Consider the following 18,087-nt stretch of genomic DNA (forward strand, 5'->3'; position numbering starts at 1 on the left):
CAAGGCTCTTTGTTCATTTCCGAAGATACAGATTGAGAGACCATTCCAATGACTAAACTTATCGATTCCGGAGGCTGCCAGAAACCCCAAAAACCATTTTCAAAGTCTGAGTTCAAATCCAACTCGTTGTGCAACCGGAAAAATACAAGTCAGTGCAGCAAAGGCAAAAGATTTGCCAATTTTTTTTGTATTCAGTTTTTGTGTGTCTTTGTTGTGAACATCCCTATTCTCTTTATTGGGCTCTACTGCCTTAGCATTAAACAAAGTCCGTTTCACGGACTTCTTGCTGCTTTTACATTATTTAAGCTTATATTCCCCAGGTTTACCCTCAAAGTGATGCTAAGATTTAGCTGGTTGTAAGCTTTCCTGGTTTCCTGGAGCCGAGGTGGCGCAGTGGTTAAATGCAGCACTGCAGGCTACTGCTAGATCAGCAGTTCAGCGGTTCAAATCTCACCGGCTCAGGGTTGACTCAGCCTTCCATCCTTCCGAGGTGGGTAAAATGAGGACCCGGATTGTTGGGGGCAATATGCTGACTCTCTGTAAACCGCTTAGAGAGGGCTGAAAGCCCTATGAAGCGGTATATAAGTCTACTGCTATTGCTATTGCTATTGTCTGCTCCACTGAGAGTAAATCCCAGTTTTTAAGTGTCCCCCCCCCCCCCCCCCCCCCGTATTGCTAGCTTACTAACTTTTGTTTCATATGATGATGTCTCGCTGCCATTCGGACCATCTGTCCCTTTTCTCTTTAAGTGTGCCGGATAAAAGCCAATGATCCATTTTTGGATTCCTAATTATAATTGCCAAATGTGCAAATTAATGACGGGCCTCACATGCTCACACACACACAGACGATGGTGCACTGGGGTGTGACACAGCAGGCTCTTCTGTGAAAGGAGACGTAAAAAGCAGCAGCAAGGGCCAGATGAGAGAGGAAGCTCTTGTCGCCACCCTTTCCACATGTTTGTGCAATCCTTGGTTTGTTGTTCCTTCACCTGGAAAAGATCATGTGACCACCTCACCACATGATCACCCCTTAATTCTAAAGGGTTCCATCTTTGTTCGTCTGGTATAGATTGCCAGCTAGTCAAATAATTACAGAATGCATTTTAAACTTCTGGAATGTGTAACTCAAAATATGTTCAATATCAAAAAAGCGGGCGTGGCCTCCCTGGAATCCATTTTCACTGCCTGAGGGCTATAGGAAGGCGTCATGGCCAAAAACGGAGTCTGTCCGGGCCATGTACTAACCCCTCAGGCTCCATTTTCGACCACAATGGTCTCCAGCAATGAATTCGACTAACCCCGCCTGGGCCACCACAGATGCCCTTAACATGAGTGGCGCTGATTTCATTGAGAACTGCATCAGGGTTGTGTTTGACCTTGGAGTGCTAAGCTGGGCATGGCCAGCTTGAAGTCACTCCTGTCAGAAGGTCCCTGTGGTAGCCCAAGCGCTCTGCTGGAGAAAACAGGCTCCCAAGCTCCGTTTTTGGCTGCCACGGCCTCCTGCAACCCTCTGCCAGTGAAAACGGTTGCAGGAGGGCATGGCAGCCAAAAATGGAGCTCAGGAGCCCATTTTTACTGGTAGAAGCACTGTGGGCCGGTCCTTAGCTGTTTCCAGGGTGGCCCTGCAGGCTAGATCTAAGTACTGGTGGGCCAGATCTGGCCCCTGGGCCTTGAGTTTGACACCCCTGGTCGTATGTATGGCTTTCAGATTAATAGTTTACAATTATGCAGTCTTGCTCAAAATGTTTTCAGACTCTTTGCTGATCTTCATTCCCCTTTGTCGTGTTTGTTTCTCCAGGCCTCCACCTCTTCAAACCAGCTCCCAAACCACTTAATTTCAACATTGGAAGGGAGATATTGTCAAATAGGTGCCCCTGAAAATCCTGAGGCAAGATTCTTCCTCCAATTGCGGTAAGTTTTAAATCTGTTCCCAATCTTGTTCAAACTTTTAATCCAATATTAGGTGGTAAATCTTCCAGATATTTACTCTTTCGACGAATATGAAATCTCAGATAAGATTAAGAATGAAGCTTAGCCTCCAACAATTGTTGGCTTTATTCAAGGACACATTTGAAGTGCAATGAAATCCCCAACTGTACGACACCCTGAAATATTTAAGCATCTTATTCAATTAAAATAGGACATTTACACATTTAACCCAGAAACAGAAGAGCGGCTGCAACTTCAGATGATCATTTGTACAGACAGCCATCTCTCATACCATTGGCAACAATAAGGTACATTCGTATAATGTTGTGTTTATGCTACATAAATAAACATATTTGGATCAAAAACATCTTTCTGCCATTAAGTCTGAACCTGGATGTAATTCATTGTGAAGGGGACAAACCTGCGCCACTTTAACGGAATTCTGCGTAGATCCACCAGCATGATATTCTACCTTGAATTTTCTCACCAGTTCTTCAAATCTGAAAGAGATCAGGGGAAGAAAAAAAGAGGAAGAAAAAAAGAGGGTGAAAAAAAAGAGAATACATTTTGTGATTCTGTATATTTCAAAACTTCATGTTATGGAACGTTGTGAGGATTTCAATTTAAGGCAAGGGTGTCAAACTGGGGGTCCGCGGGCTGGGTGCATCACGCAAAGGCCACACCCACCCCAGTTACGTGCAGGCAAAAAAAATTGCGATACCTTGCATGACATCAACGTGACGCAGCAAGTTTGACACCCGTGATTTAAGACATCGATATAGCAACAGTTCAGTAGGAAATCAACTACAATAGACTATTACCGTGTTTCCCCCAAAATAAGATCCTGTCTTATAATTTTTTTTTGCCACCAAAAAAGGCACCAGGTCTTATTTTCAGTGGGGGGGGGGGAATGTCATCCACTGACTCACCTTACTTGCGCATGTCGCCCCGGCCTCTTTTTCGCTATCAGAGGCCTTCAGGAACTTCTTCGTCTGGCAAGGCCAGCAAAGCTTTCCTGAAGACCCCTGCAGCCAATAACAGAGCTCCGGATCAACCCAGAGCTCTGTTATTGGCTATAGAGAACTTCAGAAAAGCCTTGCCGGCTGCAGCAAATGAAATGGGCTGAAGTGTGCAAGGCCTGGCTGCAACTATCCAAAGGTAGGTAGTAGGGCAGCGCCACACACCCCATCCTTACCCTAGCTTAATTTTTACCTGTGCACCCTGGAGTGGGTGGGGACTTAATTAGGGCTTATTTGGGGGGTAGGGCTTATATTGAGTGCACCAGAGGTGGGTTCCTACCGGTTTGGAGGAGTAGGTAGTAACTTGGCTGGCCACGCCCCTGAACTGTTTCTATCAGCAGTAGATGGTTATAGGCACCATCTAGTTTTTTACTACTGTGCATGTGTGCGTAGTGCGCATCAAGCGTGTGTGTGCCCAAAGCGCATCCCTGAGTGAACCAGCAGTAACAGAAGCTGGAACCTACGCCTGGGGTACACATGTAAAAATCAAGCTGAGACTTACTTTCTGAGTAGTTCATATTTTTGGGGAAACACGGCACTTGTTTTTGCAAGAGACAAGGTTGATAAAGCAGGAACTGTTAAAGCATTATGAATGGGGTCCCCCCCCCAATTTTTTCTATTTTGCTCAACCCACAGAGGAAACCATGAGAAAACATTTTTATATATGATTGCAGTGGCCAAACTACAGAAGAAAAAATATATTCTTTAGGATAGAGGCATGAAATCTGGCACTTATAAAGATCAAATTACAGTAGAAAGGATCCCCAAAATTCCACAAGCTACGCTGGATTTTAGACAAAAGGCTGAGAAATGAGAACTCATAATGGCAATCTATTTCACTGTTATTTGAAAGAGTTAAAATACTCTCAAGTTCTAACAGCTCAATTTGCTTTGTCTTTATATGAGATTATGGGCACTAATCAGACCTAAACAAACAGGGCAATTTATAAGGCAACATAAGACAATTTAATAGACTAAATAAGTTGCAAAGTCAATATTTAATAACTTTGCACTCCGTTTGGAAAAAACTCTGTGAGTTCATGCTAATTGGTTTTTAAATGTCCTTCACGAAAACATTAATAAGCAAATCTAAATTGTAACTCTTAAATCAAGGCTAATGTAAATCATCTTGAAACTAGTACTTTAGCATTTTACAAATTAGCTCTGGATTATGGAATCCCCCTTTGGGCTCTTCCCACAAGGGCTGTGGGAAGGATGGCTTCGATTTTTATTTCCTATTGATCAGGTTTTGAAAGCTTCTTACTGGTTTTATTTAATCAAAGTTTTGACACCATTCCTGTTTTCAATCTGGAGTCTCCCTACACTTTCAGCTCCAATTCCTACTTCACTGTGTGTGTGTGTAAGGGAGAGAATGGTGCCTGCCCTTCTTGGAGGTCTCTTTTGCTGAGAATAGCTAGAATCAGTGGTGAAATGCAAATAAATTTTACTACCAGTTCTGTGGCCATGGCTTGGTGGGTGTGGCAGGGGAAGGATACTGCAAAATCTCCATTCCCGCCCCACTCCAGGGGAAGGATACTGCAAAATCTCCACTCTCACCCCACTCTAGGGTCAGCCAAAGGTGGCATTTGCTGGTTCTCTGAACTACTCAAAATTTCTGCTACTGGTTCTCCAAACTACTCAAAATTTCCGCTACTGGTTCTCCAGATCCTGCCAGAACCTGCTGGATTTCACCCCTGGCTAGAACCAAGTCAATAAAAGACAGTCTTTCTGGTCAAAAGACTGCTTCCCAATAGAAGACCAACTTTCTGGTTTTCTCCAATTATCGTTCCTCTTCCAAAGAATTGTTCTAGATCTTTCTGCTTACCAACCCCAATTCCTGAACACTCCAACACCACATCATTCCTAAATCAAGGCAAATTTGGTTCCCCTGTAAAAAATTCTGCATTTTGTTCTACAAGTTCTAAATCCATGATGGCACACAGAGCCTTCTCTGTGGGTACATGCGCCATTGCCAACAGCTCTTCTAGTTTCCGGCGCACCAGTTGGTCTTTGTGGGCGCCAAAAACCCAGAAACCAGGGCCCAGCGCACGCATGCGCACACACGTTCTGGTTTGGGCACTCAGTGCTGAAACGTTTCACCATCACTGTCCTAAATCAATCGTGAAAGACAATTTTATCCAAAGGAGAATTGCATCACAATACAGCCCAAGTAGTTCACAACTTACAATCATTCATTTAGTGACTGTTTGAAGTTACAACGGCCCTGCAAAAGTGATTTACGACCATTTTTCACACTTACGGCCACTGCAATATCCTCATGGCCATGAGATCAAAATTCAGATGGTTGGCAAGCGGTTCATATTTATGACGGCTGCAGTATCCTGGGGGGCCATGCGATACCCTTTTGCGGCCTTCTGACAAGAAATGTCAATGCGGAGGCCAGATTCACTTAACAACTGTGTTACTAACTTAGCAACAGCAGTGATTCATTTAACAACAGTGGCAAGAAGAGTCATAAACTGGGTCAAAACACACTTAGCAACTGTCTCGCTTAGCGACAGAAATTTTGGGCTTAGTTGTGGACATAAGTTGAAAACTACCTGTGTGTACAATGCAGGGGTATCATCCTCCTGTGCTTGTCCTGGTCATCTAACTTGCCTGAGGAGATCTTTTGAGACCAGGCCCTAATATATTGTCAGTTGAAATATTTTATCCAAAATGACAAACTTCACAGAAGACAATTCTGGCTGTATAACATAAGAACCCATGTTCCAGATTTTTTTTCAATGCTCAGAACAAAACAGAAATTTAATTCCATACTGCTTTGTATTTTCAATATCCAATTATTAGGATTAAAAAAAATCTTTTAGCCATAGAGACTTGAAGAAAGCTAATTAAACAGCAGACACAATTTCCATGGTGGCTGCCATTAGCAAGTTTGTATTGAGAGGAAGAAGAGTTAGTTGAGCACATTTCGAGAGATTGAGAAGCATTTTGAGTAATCGAAACACATGTTGATCTTGCTAATATTTTTAAATTCTTTGCCATGTAGAAGTAAATATAGGTTGTAACATAAAATTACTCCTTGTGAACTGTGTTTTCTTTTACAGGTAAGTTACCAAATGTGATGGTGTTTACTGTTTACTTACAGATGTAGTTGTGGGACAGAGCAAGGGATTGTATGAGTGGCTGAGAAACTGTCACAGAATGCTGAAAATGAGATTCCTGTGACTACAGCAGTCCAGCAGTGATAAAACCACAGCAGCACTCAAGCAGCTACAAAGTTTTGCCCTATGATGCACTTTTTCACACAATTAGAGCTTATGGACATGAGAGTTTTAGTAGTATACCGATGAACTCCATTAAATGGATCCTTTGCTTTTTTAATGGGAATTTATTTATAATACTTAGGAGAGGTACGGTGGCCTAGAGGTAGAGCTCTCGCCTCACAATCAGGAGGCTATGAGTTCGATCCCAGGTAGAGGCTGATATTTCTCTCTCTGGGCACAATATATCTTTTGAACAAAACTCCGCATTGGCGACAGGAAGGGCATCTGGCCAGTAAACACACTGCTAACTCTATTCAGTTGCACTACTGTACACAGGAACCAATCTAATATGTCAGTCAGCCACAGCCTTTCAATCCTAGGATTTTTAATTTGTGCTCCTTCAAGTCAACATTTCATTTCATTTCATTTTACTTTATTTGTATGCCACCCTTTTCCCTGAAGGGACTCAGGGCGGCTCACAACTCAAGGGAGGGGAAAGACAAACAAAGTTACAAAACATAAAGGTCATACACAATTAAAAAACACAACATTCATACCATTCGAGGTGTGGCTGTAAGTCTTTAGCCCCAGGCCTGTCCGAACAGCCAGGTTTTAAGGGCTATGCGGAAGGCCTGGAGGGTGGTGAGGGTACGGATCTCCACGGGGAGTTCGTTCCAGAGGGTCGGAGCAGCCACAGAGAAGGCCCTCCTCCGGGTAGTCGCCAGTCGACACTGGCCGGCTGATGGAATTCGGAGGAGGCCTAGTCTGTGGAATCTTATTGGTCTAGTGGAGGTAATTGGCAACAGACTTTTGGGTCATTCTCTTCCTAGTCTTGAGAAGGAGGCACCAACTCAAAGTTTGTGCAACATTTCTATGTGGCCTGAACATTGCCGGCTGCTGGATTGAAAACTTCCAACTGCAGTCGGTCTTCACTTAACCACTGGTCACCAAACAGCCATTTGTAGTTACAGCAGACCTCCCCAAAAAGCTATTTATAACCCAGTTCCAACAAAAATGCCCACTAGAAAACAATGGATTCATTTAGCTGCATTTGCTTAATGACTGCACAAAAAGATCTTAAAAATGGCAATGATATGATTTACGACCATTGTCCAGTTGTAAACTGAGGATTACCCGCATTATCCCTCAAAGCCAGTGATGGCTAATCCTTTTGTCCTCATGTGGGGAAAGCGCATGCATGCACGTGACAGCGTATGCGTGTGCCCACACCCATAATGCAATTTTCCCTGTGTGCCCCTCCCCCATGCATGTGCGTGCGACCCCTCTGCACCCTGTTTTGGCCCTGGTAGACCTCCCAGAAGCCTCATGGGACCAAACACGGGCTGCCGGGGGGGTACGGGCAACGACATTCCCCCTGCCCCTCATGCATGCGCACATGTGAACTCCCGGTGCCCCCGCGTGCACCTCCCACATGCATGGCCGAGACCTGGAAATCAGCTGGCCAGCGGGAGGTGCGTATCATGCGCGGTGCAGCTGAGCTGGGGCAATGACTCACATGCCACCTGTGGTACACATGCCATAGGTTTGCCATCACAGCTCTAAGCTTTCTACCCCTGGACCACAGAGTACCTGAAACCCTCCAAAGGCTTCTCAATGACCTAAATGGGACTGTTTTGTTCTGAATTCAGCACAAGAGCACATCACAATAAGGGTCAATCAATGCCTCCTTCCTTATTTTGTGAGAATTTTATACAGCAAGTGAAGGAGCAAACTTACATTTATCTAGAAACGGCTTTCCACTTTTTTATACCTGAATAAACATAACCTAACACTAACAAGATTGTTGTCAAAGTGAGTTGGAGTAGATGACCTACAAGGTCCCTGTTATTCTGTATTCTGTACTTTAAGGAATAATAATATATATAAAAAAACCACAGACCTTCAAAACCATGTCTTCAAAGCTAAACATCAGTTGTTCCACTAAAAACAAGAGATTTATCATCACTGATTAACAAGTCAGTCTTGACACAGGATGTAACACAAAATTATAATATAGGAACCAGCCAGCCTCACCCGGATTCTTTCACCACAAGATTAGGTGCCATCAGCACCTTAGCTAAGCAAAGCTAAAACCAGATTAATTTCAGCTCTGCTTATGTGAAATGAAACTGTTTTTTTAACAAGTTATATGAAGGTTTGGTTTCAGTTATGAGACTATGATGCTTAGAGCCAAGATACTGCATCTCAATTATTTTTAGCGTGTCGTATATTTCAGTTTATCTAACTTGTTTTAATTTTAAAAGCCAACAAAATCAGCGTGTGTGTATTTATTTATTCATTTATTTCTGTCACAGGAACAAAACAATTCCCCCCAAAACAATAATCTGGCATCTCCATCTACAGTGGTGGCCAGCATTTTACTCATGATTATAAAATCTTGATTTTGCAATGATTCTGCTAAACTTAGGAGTGAATTGCCCTGTTTCCCCGAAAATAAGACCTCTCCGGATAATAAACCCAATCAGACTTTTGAGCGCATGTGCTAAAATAAGCCCTCTCCCCAAAATAAGTCCTCCCTGAAAATATTTAAACAGATGCGCAGCCGGTCCCCACCATTTCCTGGGGGGGGGGAAGGGTGGAACATGCCTCACGTGTCCCACATGCACCTGCCATCCACACTGAACAGCCTCACAGAGGCTGCTGCCACAAACCCCAGCTACTGCGCCCCTTCTCTTAATGGCGGCCACAAAAAGAGCAGCAGGCCCAGTGATACTAGGGCTGGCAAGTGTGTGCCAGAAACAAAATTTCCAGCCCTTTCTGGATCAGCTGATCGGTGGGCTGAGGTTAAAGGGCCTCCTGCACTTTAAAAAATAATACAACCTCCCCAGAAAATAAGGCTAAACACTTATATGGGGGGGAATAAGACCCTGTCTTATTTTTGGGGAAACACGGTATCAAATTTGAAATGTAAGAGAAAGGGGTGTTTTAACTTCATTTCTTTAATTAATTTACTTGCTTAACTCAAAATCACATCTCTTTTCCCCCAAAATACAAGCACTTTGATCAAAGAAGCAGTGGTAGATTAACAACTTTTCCAAACTTTAAACCAGAGATTAAACTGGATTTTTTTTTTGCTATGTGGAATGGCCTGAAAACACAAGTATCTAATCCTGTTGTTCAAACTGCCAACCACTTTTGAGTGGGGTGAGGTGGATTAAAAAAAACATTTGCCTGGCATAAAGATACCACAAAACCAGACTTCGTGTCGAGAGACCATTTTAATATCTTACAGAATTTAGAGTTTTTGCACAAAATAGTTTTAAATGACATGTTCGGTTAAGCAAAAATACATAACTGATTGTAATTTTGGGGCGGAGGGGGGGAATTACCAACCACCCTAACAGGGGGAATGTTATATGCCACGCTTACCTTGAGAGAGGAAAGTAGGTTATCAAAATAATGTTTTAAAAAGCATGAAATAGTATCAGTAAACAATGTTCTCTGATTTCCATATCTGCTTGGTAAATAAGAATCATTTAAACCATCTTTAAATTCAAAAAAATATACAGAAATCTAACTTAAATATCAACCACTGACAAATATTTATTTTAGACCTATTACTGTCAAACAGTTAATGTTAGAATCTCCCAACTTATTTATCTCAGAAATTTTGCACAGCATTCAAGGAACTTTCAGTTAATAGCAAAAAAAGTGGCTTTTAAAGTTGAGATTTTTTTTTAAAAAAAAACATGGATAAAGCTTGCTGACTTTACTAAAAAGAAAATAAAGTCTTTAAATCACAGAGCTAATGTTTTAACCTTACTTTTGTGCCCAAGTTACTTTTTTACATCTTGTTTCAATATTGTTTAAATGTAAACGTATGTGGAAAATGTTCTTTTAGCATCTATTAAACTGACATTTAAGTCCATTTTTTTTCAACTCCTAACGTTTGTGGTAAAATATTTCAAAGCTATGAATCTTCGAAAATGCACAGGCAAATTGTCTCTTTCATATATAAACATCTGTTCTTCATAACATGGAATCTGTTTAGAATTAGTGACTTCTGATTTAGTTGCTATTTGTTTAGAAGAAGTGGTTTTGGAAAATAAAGCACTAGTTTGAGGTAATTTTATTTTGAAAATAATAAATACTCCTATAAGGAGTTGCCATTTTCATTCTATAAAAACATATAAACTTTCAAATCTGTAGTATATGCGTGACTATTAATGCACTCATCTTCTAAATGTGGCTAGTTGTAAGTCACACTTGTTATTATCAAGGGCAAGGGGGAAAGATTGTTGTTTAAGTGCTTAATTTCCACTCATTTCATTACTGGCAAAATATGTAATTAATAGCTGTTCAAAACCTTGGGGTTCGTAAGCCGTGCTCCCAGATAAAAGCACTCAGCGTTCCAGGGGAATTCCAATCTTATGCCGAATAGCTGATGTAGAACTTCATAGACATGGTTTTTGTTAATGATTTTCTTGGCTTGTCTTTGATGGCAACAAAACAGAATATTGGGAAAAAGAAATAAGTAAATCTCTTCACACACAGAGGCTGAATTAGCAGGCCAGTTATCTCTGGTAAACTGCTGGATTTCAGCCTCTCTGTTTAGCCAAGCAATCTTCCTGTATGCTTTTGCTATCTGTCTGTCTACATACTGATTTTGAATTATCCCGACTGAAACCTGAAATTTGAGAACAGTCAGAGTCACAATCCGAAGGCCACATTTGAGGTAGGAGATAGAAATTAATTAATTAATTGTTATTTGCTTCTCAAAGCTTGTTTCGGTTAACTATCTTGGCTGCTGCACTTATTTATTTTTTTTGAATGTTTTAATAGTTTCATTGTTTTAAATTGTTTTAACTGTTTTATGGTTTTATAATTGTAAGCTACTCTGGATCACTTGGCTGAGATGGGCGGCAATAGAAATCAAGTCACATCAAATCAATCAATGTAGGAGGAGCGGCAGATTCTGGAGGCAGGGTCAAAAGAGGAAGCTGCAGAGAATCTCTACGTAGCCACATATTGACCAAATCCAACCCTTCTTGAATCCCATTGAAACGTTTTGAGTGTGTTGAGTTGATTAGTGTCAGGGATGTAAAACAGGACCACATGTGAAGTTCCAATTAAAATGATTTATTATTACTTGTGCTTATGCAGAGGAATCTATTCAACTAACAGTCAACACCATTTTGGTGCTAGATAAAATCAACAGAATTCAAAAAGGATCGCATTTAGTCAATTTGCAGCTGCGTAGAGACACAATTCCTCTCCCCGCCCCAGTTGCAATGTACGGCTGGGAAAGTTGGACCATAAGAAAGGCTGAGCACCAAAGAATTGAGTCCTCTGAACTATGGTGTTGGAGAAGACTCCTGCGAGTCCCTTGGATTGCAAGGCAAGCCAACCGGTCAATCCTAGAGATCCACCCTGACTGCTCTTTAGAAGGCCAGATCCTGAAGATGAAACTCAAATATTTTGGCCACCTAATGAGAAGGAAGGACTCACTGGAGAAGAGCCTGATGCTTGGAAAGATTGAAGGCAAAAGAAGAAAGGGATGACAGAGAATGAGGTGGCTGGATGGAGTCATCAAAGCAGTAGGTGTGAGCTTAAATGGACTGCAGAGAATGGTAGAGGACAGGAAGGTCTGGAGGAAGGTTGTCCATAGGGTTGCAATGGGTGGGATACAACTTAACAAGTAACAACAATAAAGACACACAATGCTGCTTCCTCTTTTGCCTCTGCCCCCAGATTCTGCTATTCCTTTTGCTACATCAATCAATACCTATAGGAAATGCTAAATAAAACCAACAAGATGACACTTTCAACAAAGTGTCACTTTCAAGAAATGTGCTATTACGGGCCAACCTACAGCAGGTTGGATTGAGAACAATTAACGGGCACATAAGAACCCAGAAGCTTCTGATCAGTACTTTTATTGTTATCAAAAAAACATTATGAAAGAGTCCCAGTGACTGCTGTATTTCAAACATAAGCTCCAAATGCAAAACCAAGATTTAAACTTTTCCCCAATGTTTTCCCTTGTCTTGCCTCTCCTTCAGACTGGAGACCCAGTTTCAATCTGTCCCTTGTTCTGACAATGATCATATCTACTTTCATGTCTTCCTCTGACTGTGTGAGAACTACCTTTTACATCTGCCAAACATTAAGCACTTGAATAAAAGTGTCCAATGGGATTATCTGTCAAATATTGTCTCTTTATCAAATGTATTATCCTCTGGATTGCATTTGGTATGTAGGTCTGAATTCAAATGCCCACTGCAACAATACTAGAAAAAAATGAAGACATATTGGAAAGCAACACACATTTTAAAAGCTCTTTGGAATTAGAATGAAAGACTTGGAGAAATGGGCAAACACATGGATGTTCAACCATGTATTTCAAGTTCCTTTCACTCTTACTCCAAAACTAGAATGGGAAGGATTTGGGTTTTATATGGAAAGAAAGGTATCTGTTTAGAAGAGAAAGGTTATATACAGCAGTGATTGTGGTTTAAAAAAAAAAAAGGAAACTGAGTAAGGATATTGGGAATGACAAGTGGTGAAATTCATTTTTTTTTACTACTGGTTCTGTGGGCACGGCTTGGTGGGCATGGTGTGGCTTGGTGGGCGTGGCAGGGGAAGGATACTGCAAAATCTCCATTCCCACCCCACTCTGGGGACAACCAGAGGTATCATTTGCCGGTTCTCCAAATTACTCAAAATTTCTGCTACCGATTCTCTGAACTACTCAAAATTTCCGCACCCGGTTCTCCAGAACCTGTCACAATCTGCTGGATTTCACTCCTGGGAAGGACCAAGTACGAGAACTACCACCACTATTCCACAAGGACTGCTTTTTCATGGCTCGCCTTTTGAGTGAATTTTGAAGCCAAACAATTGTTTAGCAACATATTACTTTTTATTAAATTTATGGCAGCTGCCCACTCTGAAAGATTCTGGGACCCCTGAGTGGGATGGAACTCATTATGTGACTTATTTGATTATTATCGCCAGGAGGGGGATGGGTGAGTGGGTGGTTACTGCTTCTTTATTGTGTTTGTATTGGACTTTTATCCTTTTAAACTGCCTGGCATTACTGAGAGTGAGTTGGATGGCAATATAAATTTTCTTAAATAAACAAACAAACAGGAGGCATTGAGCTCTAAGGGAATCCAATAATGAAGGCAATAAAGTTCAGTGTATTAGTTACAGGAGAACATAAATGGGAAAGGCAATTGTCCATCCCATAAGGATGTCATCATGTGAGAATACAGGTAGTTCTCAACTGAGCCCAAAATTTCCAATGATAAGCAGTACATTTGTTAATGTCTCCACTTTACAACATTTCTTGCCGTAGTTGTCAAATGAATCACTGCAGTTGTTAAGGTGTAAAGTGAATCTGGCTTCCAAATTGACTTTGCTTGGATCACATGACCTTGGAAGAAAGCACCCGTCACCAACGTGAACCAGTTGCCAAGCATCTGAATTTTAATCAAGTGACCATGGGGATGTTGCAACGGTCACTGTTGTGACTTCAAAAGGTCACTAAATGAATGGTTGTAAGTCAAGGACTTCCTGTACTGGACTGAGCATCTGAGCTAAGGCAGCTTGTTTTTAAGACTATAGTGAAGGACCTGCCATATCTCATCATTAAAGAGGCATTCATGGCCCCAACTCTGTTGGCCTTCAGGAAAGCTTTAAAAATTTGGTTGGCCCTCAGGCCTTGGGGCAGGAATGTCAGCTGGCCTCGTCCTGGGAGGTAGAATATGCTAGTGTGCCTCAACTGCCTGTTTTGCTTATTATCATTTGGGGTTTTGTTGTTGTTATTGACTGCTCTTATTGTGGTATGTCATACAGCTGCATTTCTGTGAGTTGACCAGCCGTACACATCCTTAAATAAACAAACTAAGAAAATCAGACATTCTTGTTCTAGTTATGCTCTGCTTGAGGTTACTTATAGACTTAGACGTGGGACTTCTTACAGTGGAGGCAATCCCAAAAAAGACAATTAAAGACCCTTTCCTCATCATTATCAAAAGAGGCATTTTACTTCTTTGTTCATTGTTTTGAGATCTCTCCCTGGAAACTTATGCTGTTCCTCAGGCCAGGCACATGTCCTTTTAAGACACATCTGTGCTGTTTATACTTGGAGGGGCTCTAAAATTGACTTTAAGGTTAACTTTTTTACTTTTGCAATTATGCATTCATCTACCCAACTTGCCTCCAGAAGTTGTGAATGCTCCCAAACTGGACGTTTTTAAGAAGATGTTGGATATCCATTTGTCTGAAGTGGTGTAGAGTTTCCTGCCTAGACAGGGGGTTGGACTAGAAGACCTCCAAGGTCCCTTCCAACTCTGTTATTCTATTCTATTCTAATTTTGTCAGTATTTAATGGTTCTAGGGCTGGACCTTAATGACCTGTCTGCCCTGCTACCTAAACAGATCTTTTTTTAAAAAAAATGCTGCATCAAACAATAAAGATTTTACAATTCTTTTAAGGCTACATTGCCAATCTTTATTGATATATTTTTTTTTTGCTATCTGTCATGGAATGCCATGTAAATTTTTGGTGAACATTTTAATGGTTCAGCTAGTCAACTAAGGTCCCACAATCGGATGTGGTACTTTCTATTGACTTGTGATAATTGGAGTCGTAGTTGGAGGCTGATTAATCCAAGGTACAGATGATAGGAAAAGTGGAATAAAACCGCATTCTAAACTTTCTATGAAGTGTCAGCTCAAACCTGTTGTTCCAAAGTTCTACTTAAAGAACAACGGAATTTTGGGAGAGGCCTGTCAATCACCTTTCTTATTCTCTAGGATAGCAAAACCTAAACTATCAGATTCCGGCATCAGATGGAGACCTGAAAAGATTATACATAGTAGAGCAAGGGTATCCCACCTCAGCAACTTTACGACTTGTGGATTTCAACTCCCAGAATTCCCCATGCTGGCTGGCGAATTCTGGGAGTTGAAGTGTACAAGTCTTAAAGTTGCCAAGGTTGGACACCCCTACAGTAGAGTATTTGAAAAGGGTATTTTCTTTTTAGCTTCTGTGCAACTGTTTTCACAGAGACGTGGTGGCGCAGTGATTGGAATGCGGTACTGCAGGCTACTTCTGCTGACTGCCAGCAGTTTGGCAGTTCAGGTCTCACCAGGCTCAAGGTTGACTCAGCTTTCCATCCTTCCAAGGTGGGTAAAATGAGAACCCAGATTGTTGGGAGTAAGAGACCGACTCTGTAAACCACTTAGAGGGGAATAAAGCACTATGTGAAGCGGTATATAAGCCTAAGTGCTACTGCTACATCAGGCAATGTTTGCAATGAATACCACTATGGGAAGAATGGGAATAAGGTGACCATTGTCCCATTTCTGAAGATCCAATTTGGGAGACAGTCTTTCAGGCAATGCAAAATAGCTGGTAAAACTTGACCATTGTTTTGGGACATTCTGCTCCCTTTGGATGCTCACCAAGAATTCCCTAATTCCTCTCTTTCTAATTCATTTCTCAATCTTCCTGCCATTAATTGAAGCAGTCCCACATGCCAACTTTGAATCACTATTATCTCTCCTTTCTTACCTAGACATCTCTTTCTCTCTCTCGGGACCATCTGCACCAGTCTGACAGCAGATCTACCAGGGAAGTCCCCCTGAAGGGAGATTCCTACAAGCACTGATGCCCCAAGAGGGCTTGTCCCCCAAATTCATGAGAAGACACAAGCCTTAAACATTGGTGCGACTGTTGCTTTGCAGAACACTCTATCTTAAAATTCAGTCACATTAAAATTCTCAGCAGCTTCTAACTCACTTTTAGCCGCTTAAAATACTTAAGATGCAATATTAAAAATGGTTCCAAAACCAGCCAGATTCAAACACGTAAATGCAACCGTTTCTAATATTTTGCTTTTATTCTTTCATTTATAATTTTAAGGTTCATATAGAAAGGTTCAAACAGTTCCAATGTGTTCTGAATTAAAGGGGTATTAGGAAGCAGTTTTTAATAATTACACTGGATTTAGTCTTTTCACATTTGTAACAAATGAATGGCGAGAGATATCTTGTAACAAGAAAATGTTATAGCTATTTACTGACTTCTTTATCTCAATTAAGTTTTATGTGAATATTTTAAAATGTCTGAGAATGAATGAATGAAGTAATGAAGGAAGGAATGAAGGAAGGAAGAAATGAATAAGCTATATGAAATAAAGTTGGAGGATACATTTTTTGTCCTGTCTTAAGCCTTTGGAGGAAATCCAGAATATCTATTTATTTGTCTGCCTGTCTACCAAACAAACTGTTAAATGCAGCTATAAATCTCACTAGGCTCCAAATACTTGAAGAAATGTCTTACAGTATTCCATGTTTTTAAGACTCCTGAAAGAAATAAGCTATAATTTCCCAGAGAGAAAATCTTTAGCGCAGTGATACTTCCTCCAAAACGCCTTAAGGGAAAATGAGACTAGCATCTATTATTGTTTGTTATCATGTGTTAATTTCATGTTAAATGAACATATATAGAGCCATTTTTAAAATCTTGGCTTCTGAGAGGAAATGTAAATTAATTTCCAACTAAATTGATTTCAACTTTGGTTGTCTGCTTGCTGGCTGTATCCTAGGCATTGCTATTGTTTTATTAATATGGAATTGTTTTTATAAGTGTATGCATAACATCAATATGTGAGATTAATTCATCTTAATTGTGTCTGGGCAAAATACAACAGATGTGATTTGCCCTGGTATTTCACCTCCAATGTTGGAGCTCATACAATTATTAAAAGGAGGAAAAAAACACATATAAAGGTAAAGATTTCCCTTGTCCAGTTGTGTCTGACTCTAGGGGGCGCTGCTCATCTCTGTTTCTTAGCCAAAAGCACCACTGTTGTCTGAAGACTCTATATACCCGTGATGGCGAACCTATGGCACGGGTACCTGAAGTGCCACACGGAGCCATGTTGCCTGTCACGAGTGGCGTCGCCGTTCCTCTTCTGGGTTTGTGGTGCGCATGCGCATGCGATAATCAGCTGCCTTTTGTTTGTGTGTCAGTGATGGAAACCGTAAAAGCTGTCTTCCGTTTTCCGGTGTGAGCATGCGTGCTAGCCAGCTGATTGGTGCGTGTGCATGCATGTCAATAATCAGAAGACTTGCTGGCTGGTGCACATGCCAACAACCGGAAGTACATTTTCCAGTGTGCGCATGTCCCCTGGGCAGATCCTCTTCCTGGTCGTGCCAAGACGAGCATGCACATGTACGAAGTGCTCCCTTTTTGGCACTTGGTGCCGAAAAGGTTCCCCATCACTGCTATATACACTGAGGCACAGGGAAGGCTGTTACCTTCCCACCAAAGTGGTACCTATTTATCTACTCTCACTTGCATGCTTTCAAACTGCTAAGTGGGCAGGAGCTGGCACAATTAATGGGAGCTCACCCCATCACGGAGTGCTTGAGTCTCGAACGGCCAACCTTCCAACCAACAAGCCCAGCGTTTTAACCACTAGGTGCATATACTCTTACATTTGGGTAAAAGCCTATTTAAATCTCGTAACAGCACTTTGTCAGGGTAACCAGCCAATTTGAATCAAAGTCCCTACATGAGTTGGCTGAGTGGCCACTTGTCACCTCCTGGGTCCAATGATGCTCCTTTCCACCATGACTTGGCTCTACCTAGACCAGTGGGTCTCACCCTTCCTAATGCCACGACCCTTTAATACAGTTCCTCATGTTGTGGTGACTCCCAATCATAAAATTATTTTATGTTTTCCATATTTTTTTAAAATATGTGTTTTCTGATGGTCTTAGGCGACTCCTGTGAAAGGGTCGTTCGACCCCACAAAGGGGTCCCAACCCACAGGTTGAGAACCACTGACCTAGACTGACCTTTGATGTCCATGATGTCAAAAAGTTATACATCAAATCAAATCCCATCTATGAATAGATAGATAGAAT

The 18,087-nt window shown here is 41.4% G+C and overlaps 1 protein-coding gene across 2 annotated transcripts in view; it reads right to left on the reverse strand.

The window, feature by feature from the left end:
* ADK (adenosine kinase) overlaps window positions 1-18,087 on the reverse strand; it is a 280,019-nt gene that overhangs the window by 186,861 nt on the left and 75,071 nt on the right. For both annotated transcript variants that reach the window (XM_032231651.1, XM_032231652.1), the window contains exon 4: window positions 2,353-2,431. In XM_032231651.1, the coding sequence (XP_032087542.1) occupies window positions 2,353-2,431 (79 nt within the window). The remainder of the gene's footprint in view (window positions 1-2,352; window positions 2,432-18,087) is intronic.

Source organism: Thamnophis elegans, chromosome 15 (assembly GCF_009769535.1).
Source record: "Thamnophis elegans isolate rThaEle1 chromosome 15, rThaEle1.pri, whole genome shotgun sequence".
NCBI lineage: Eukaryota > Metazoa > Chordata > Lepidosauria > Squamata > Colubridae > Thamnophis > Thamnophis elegans.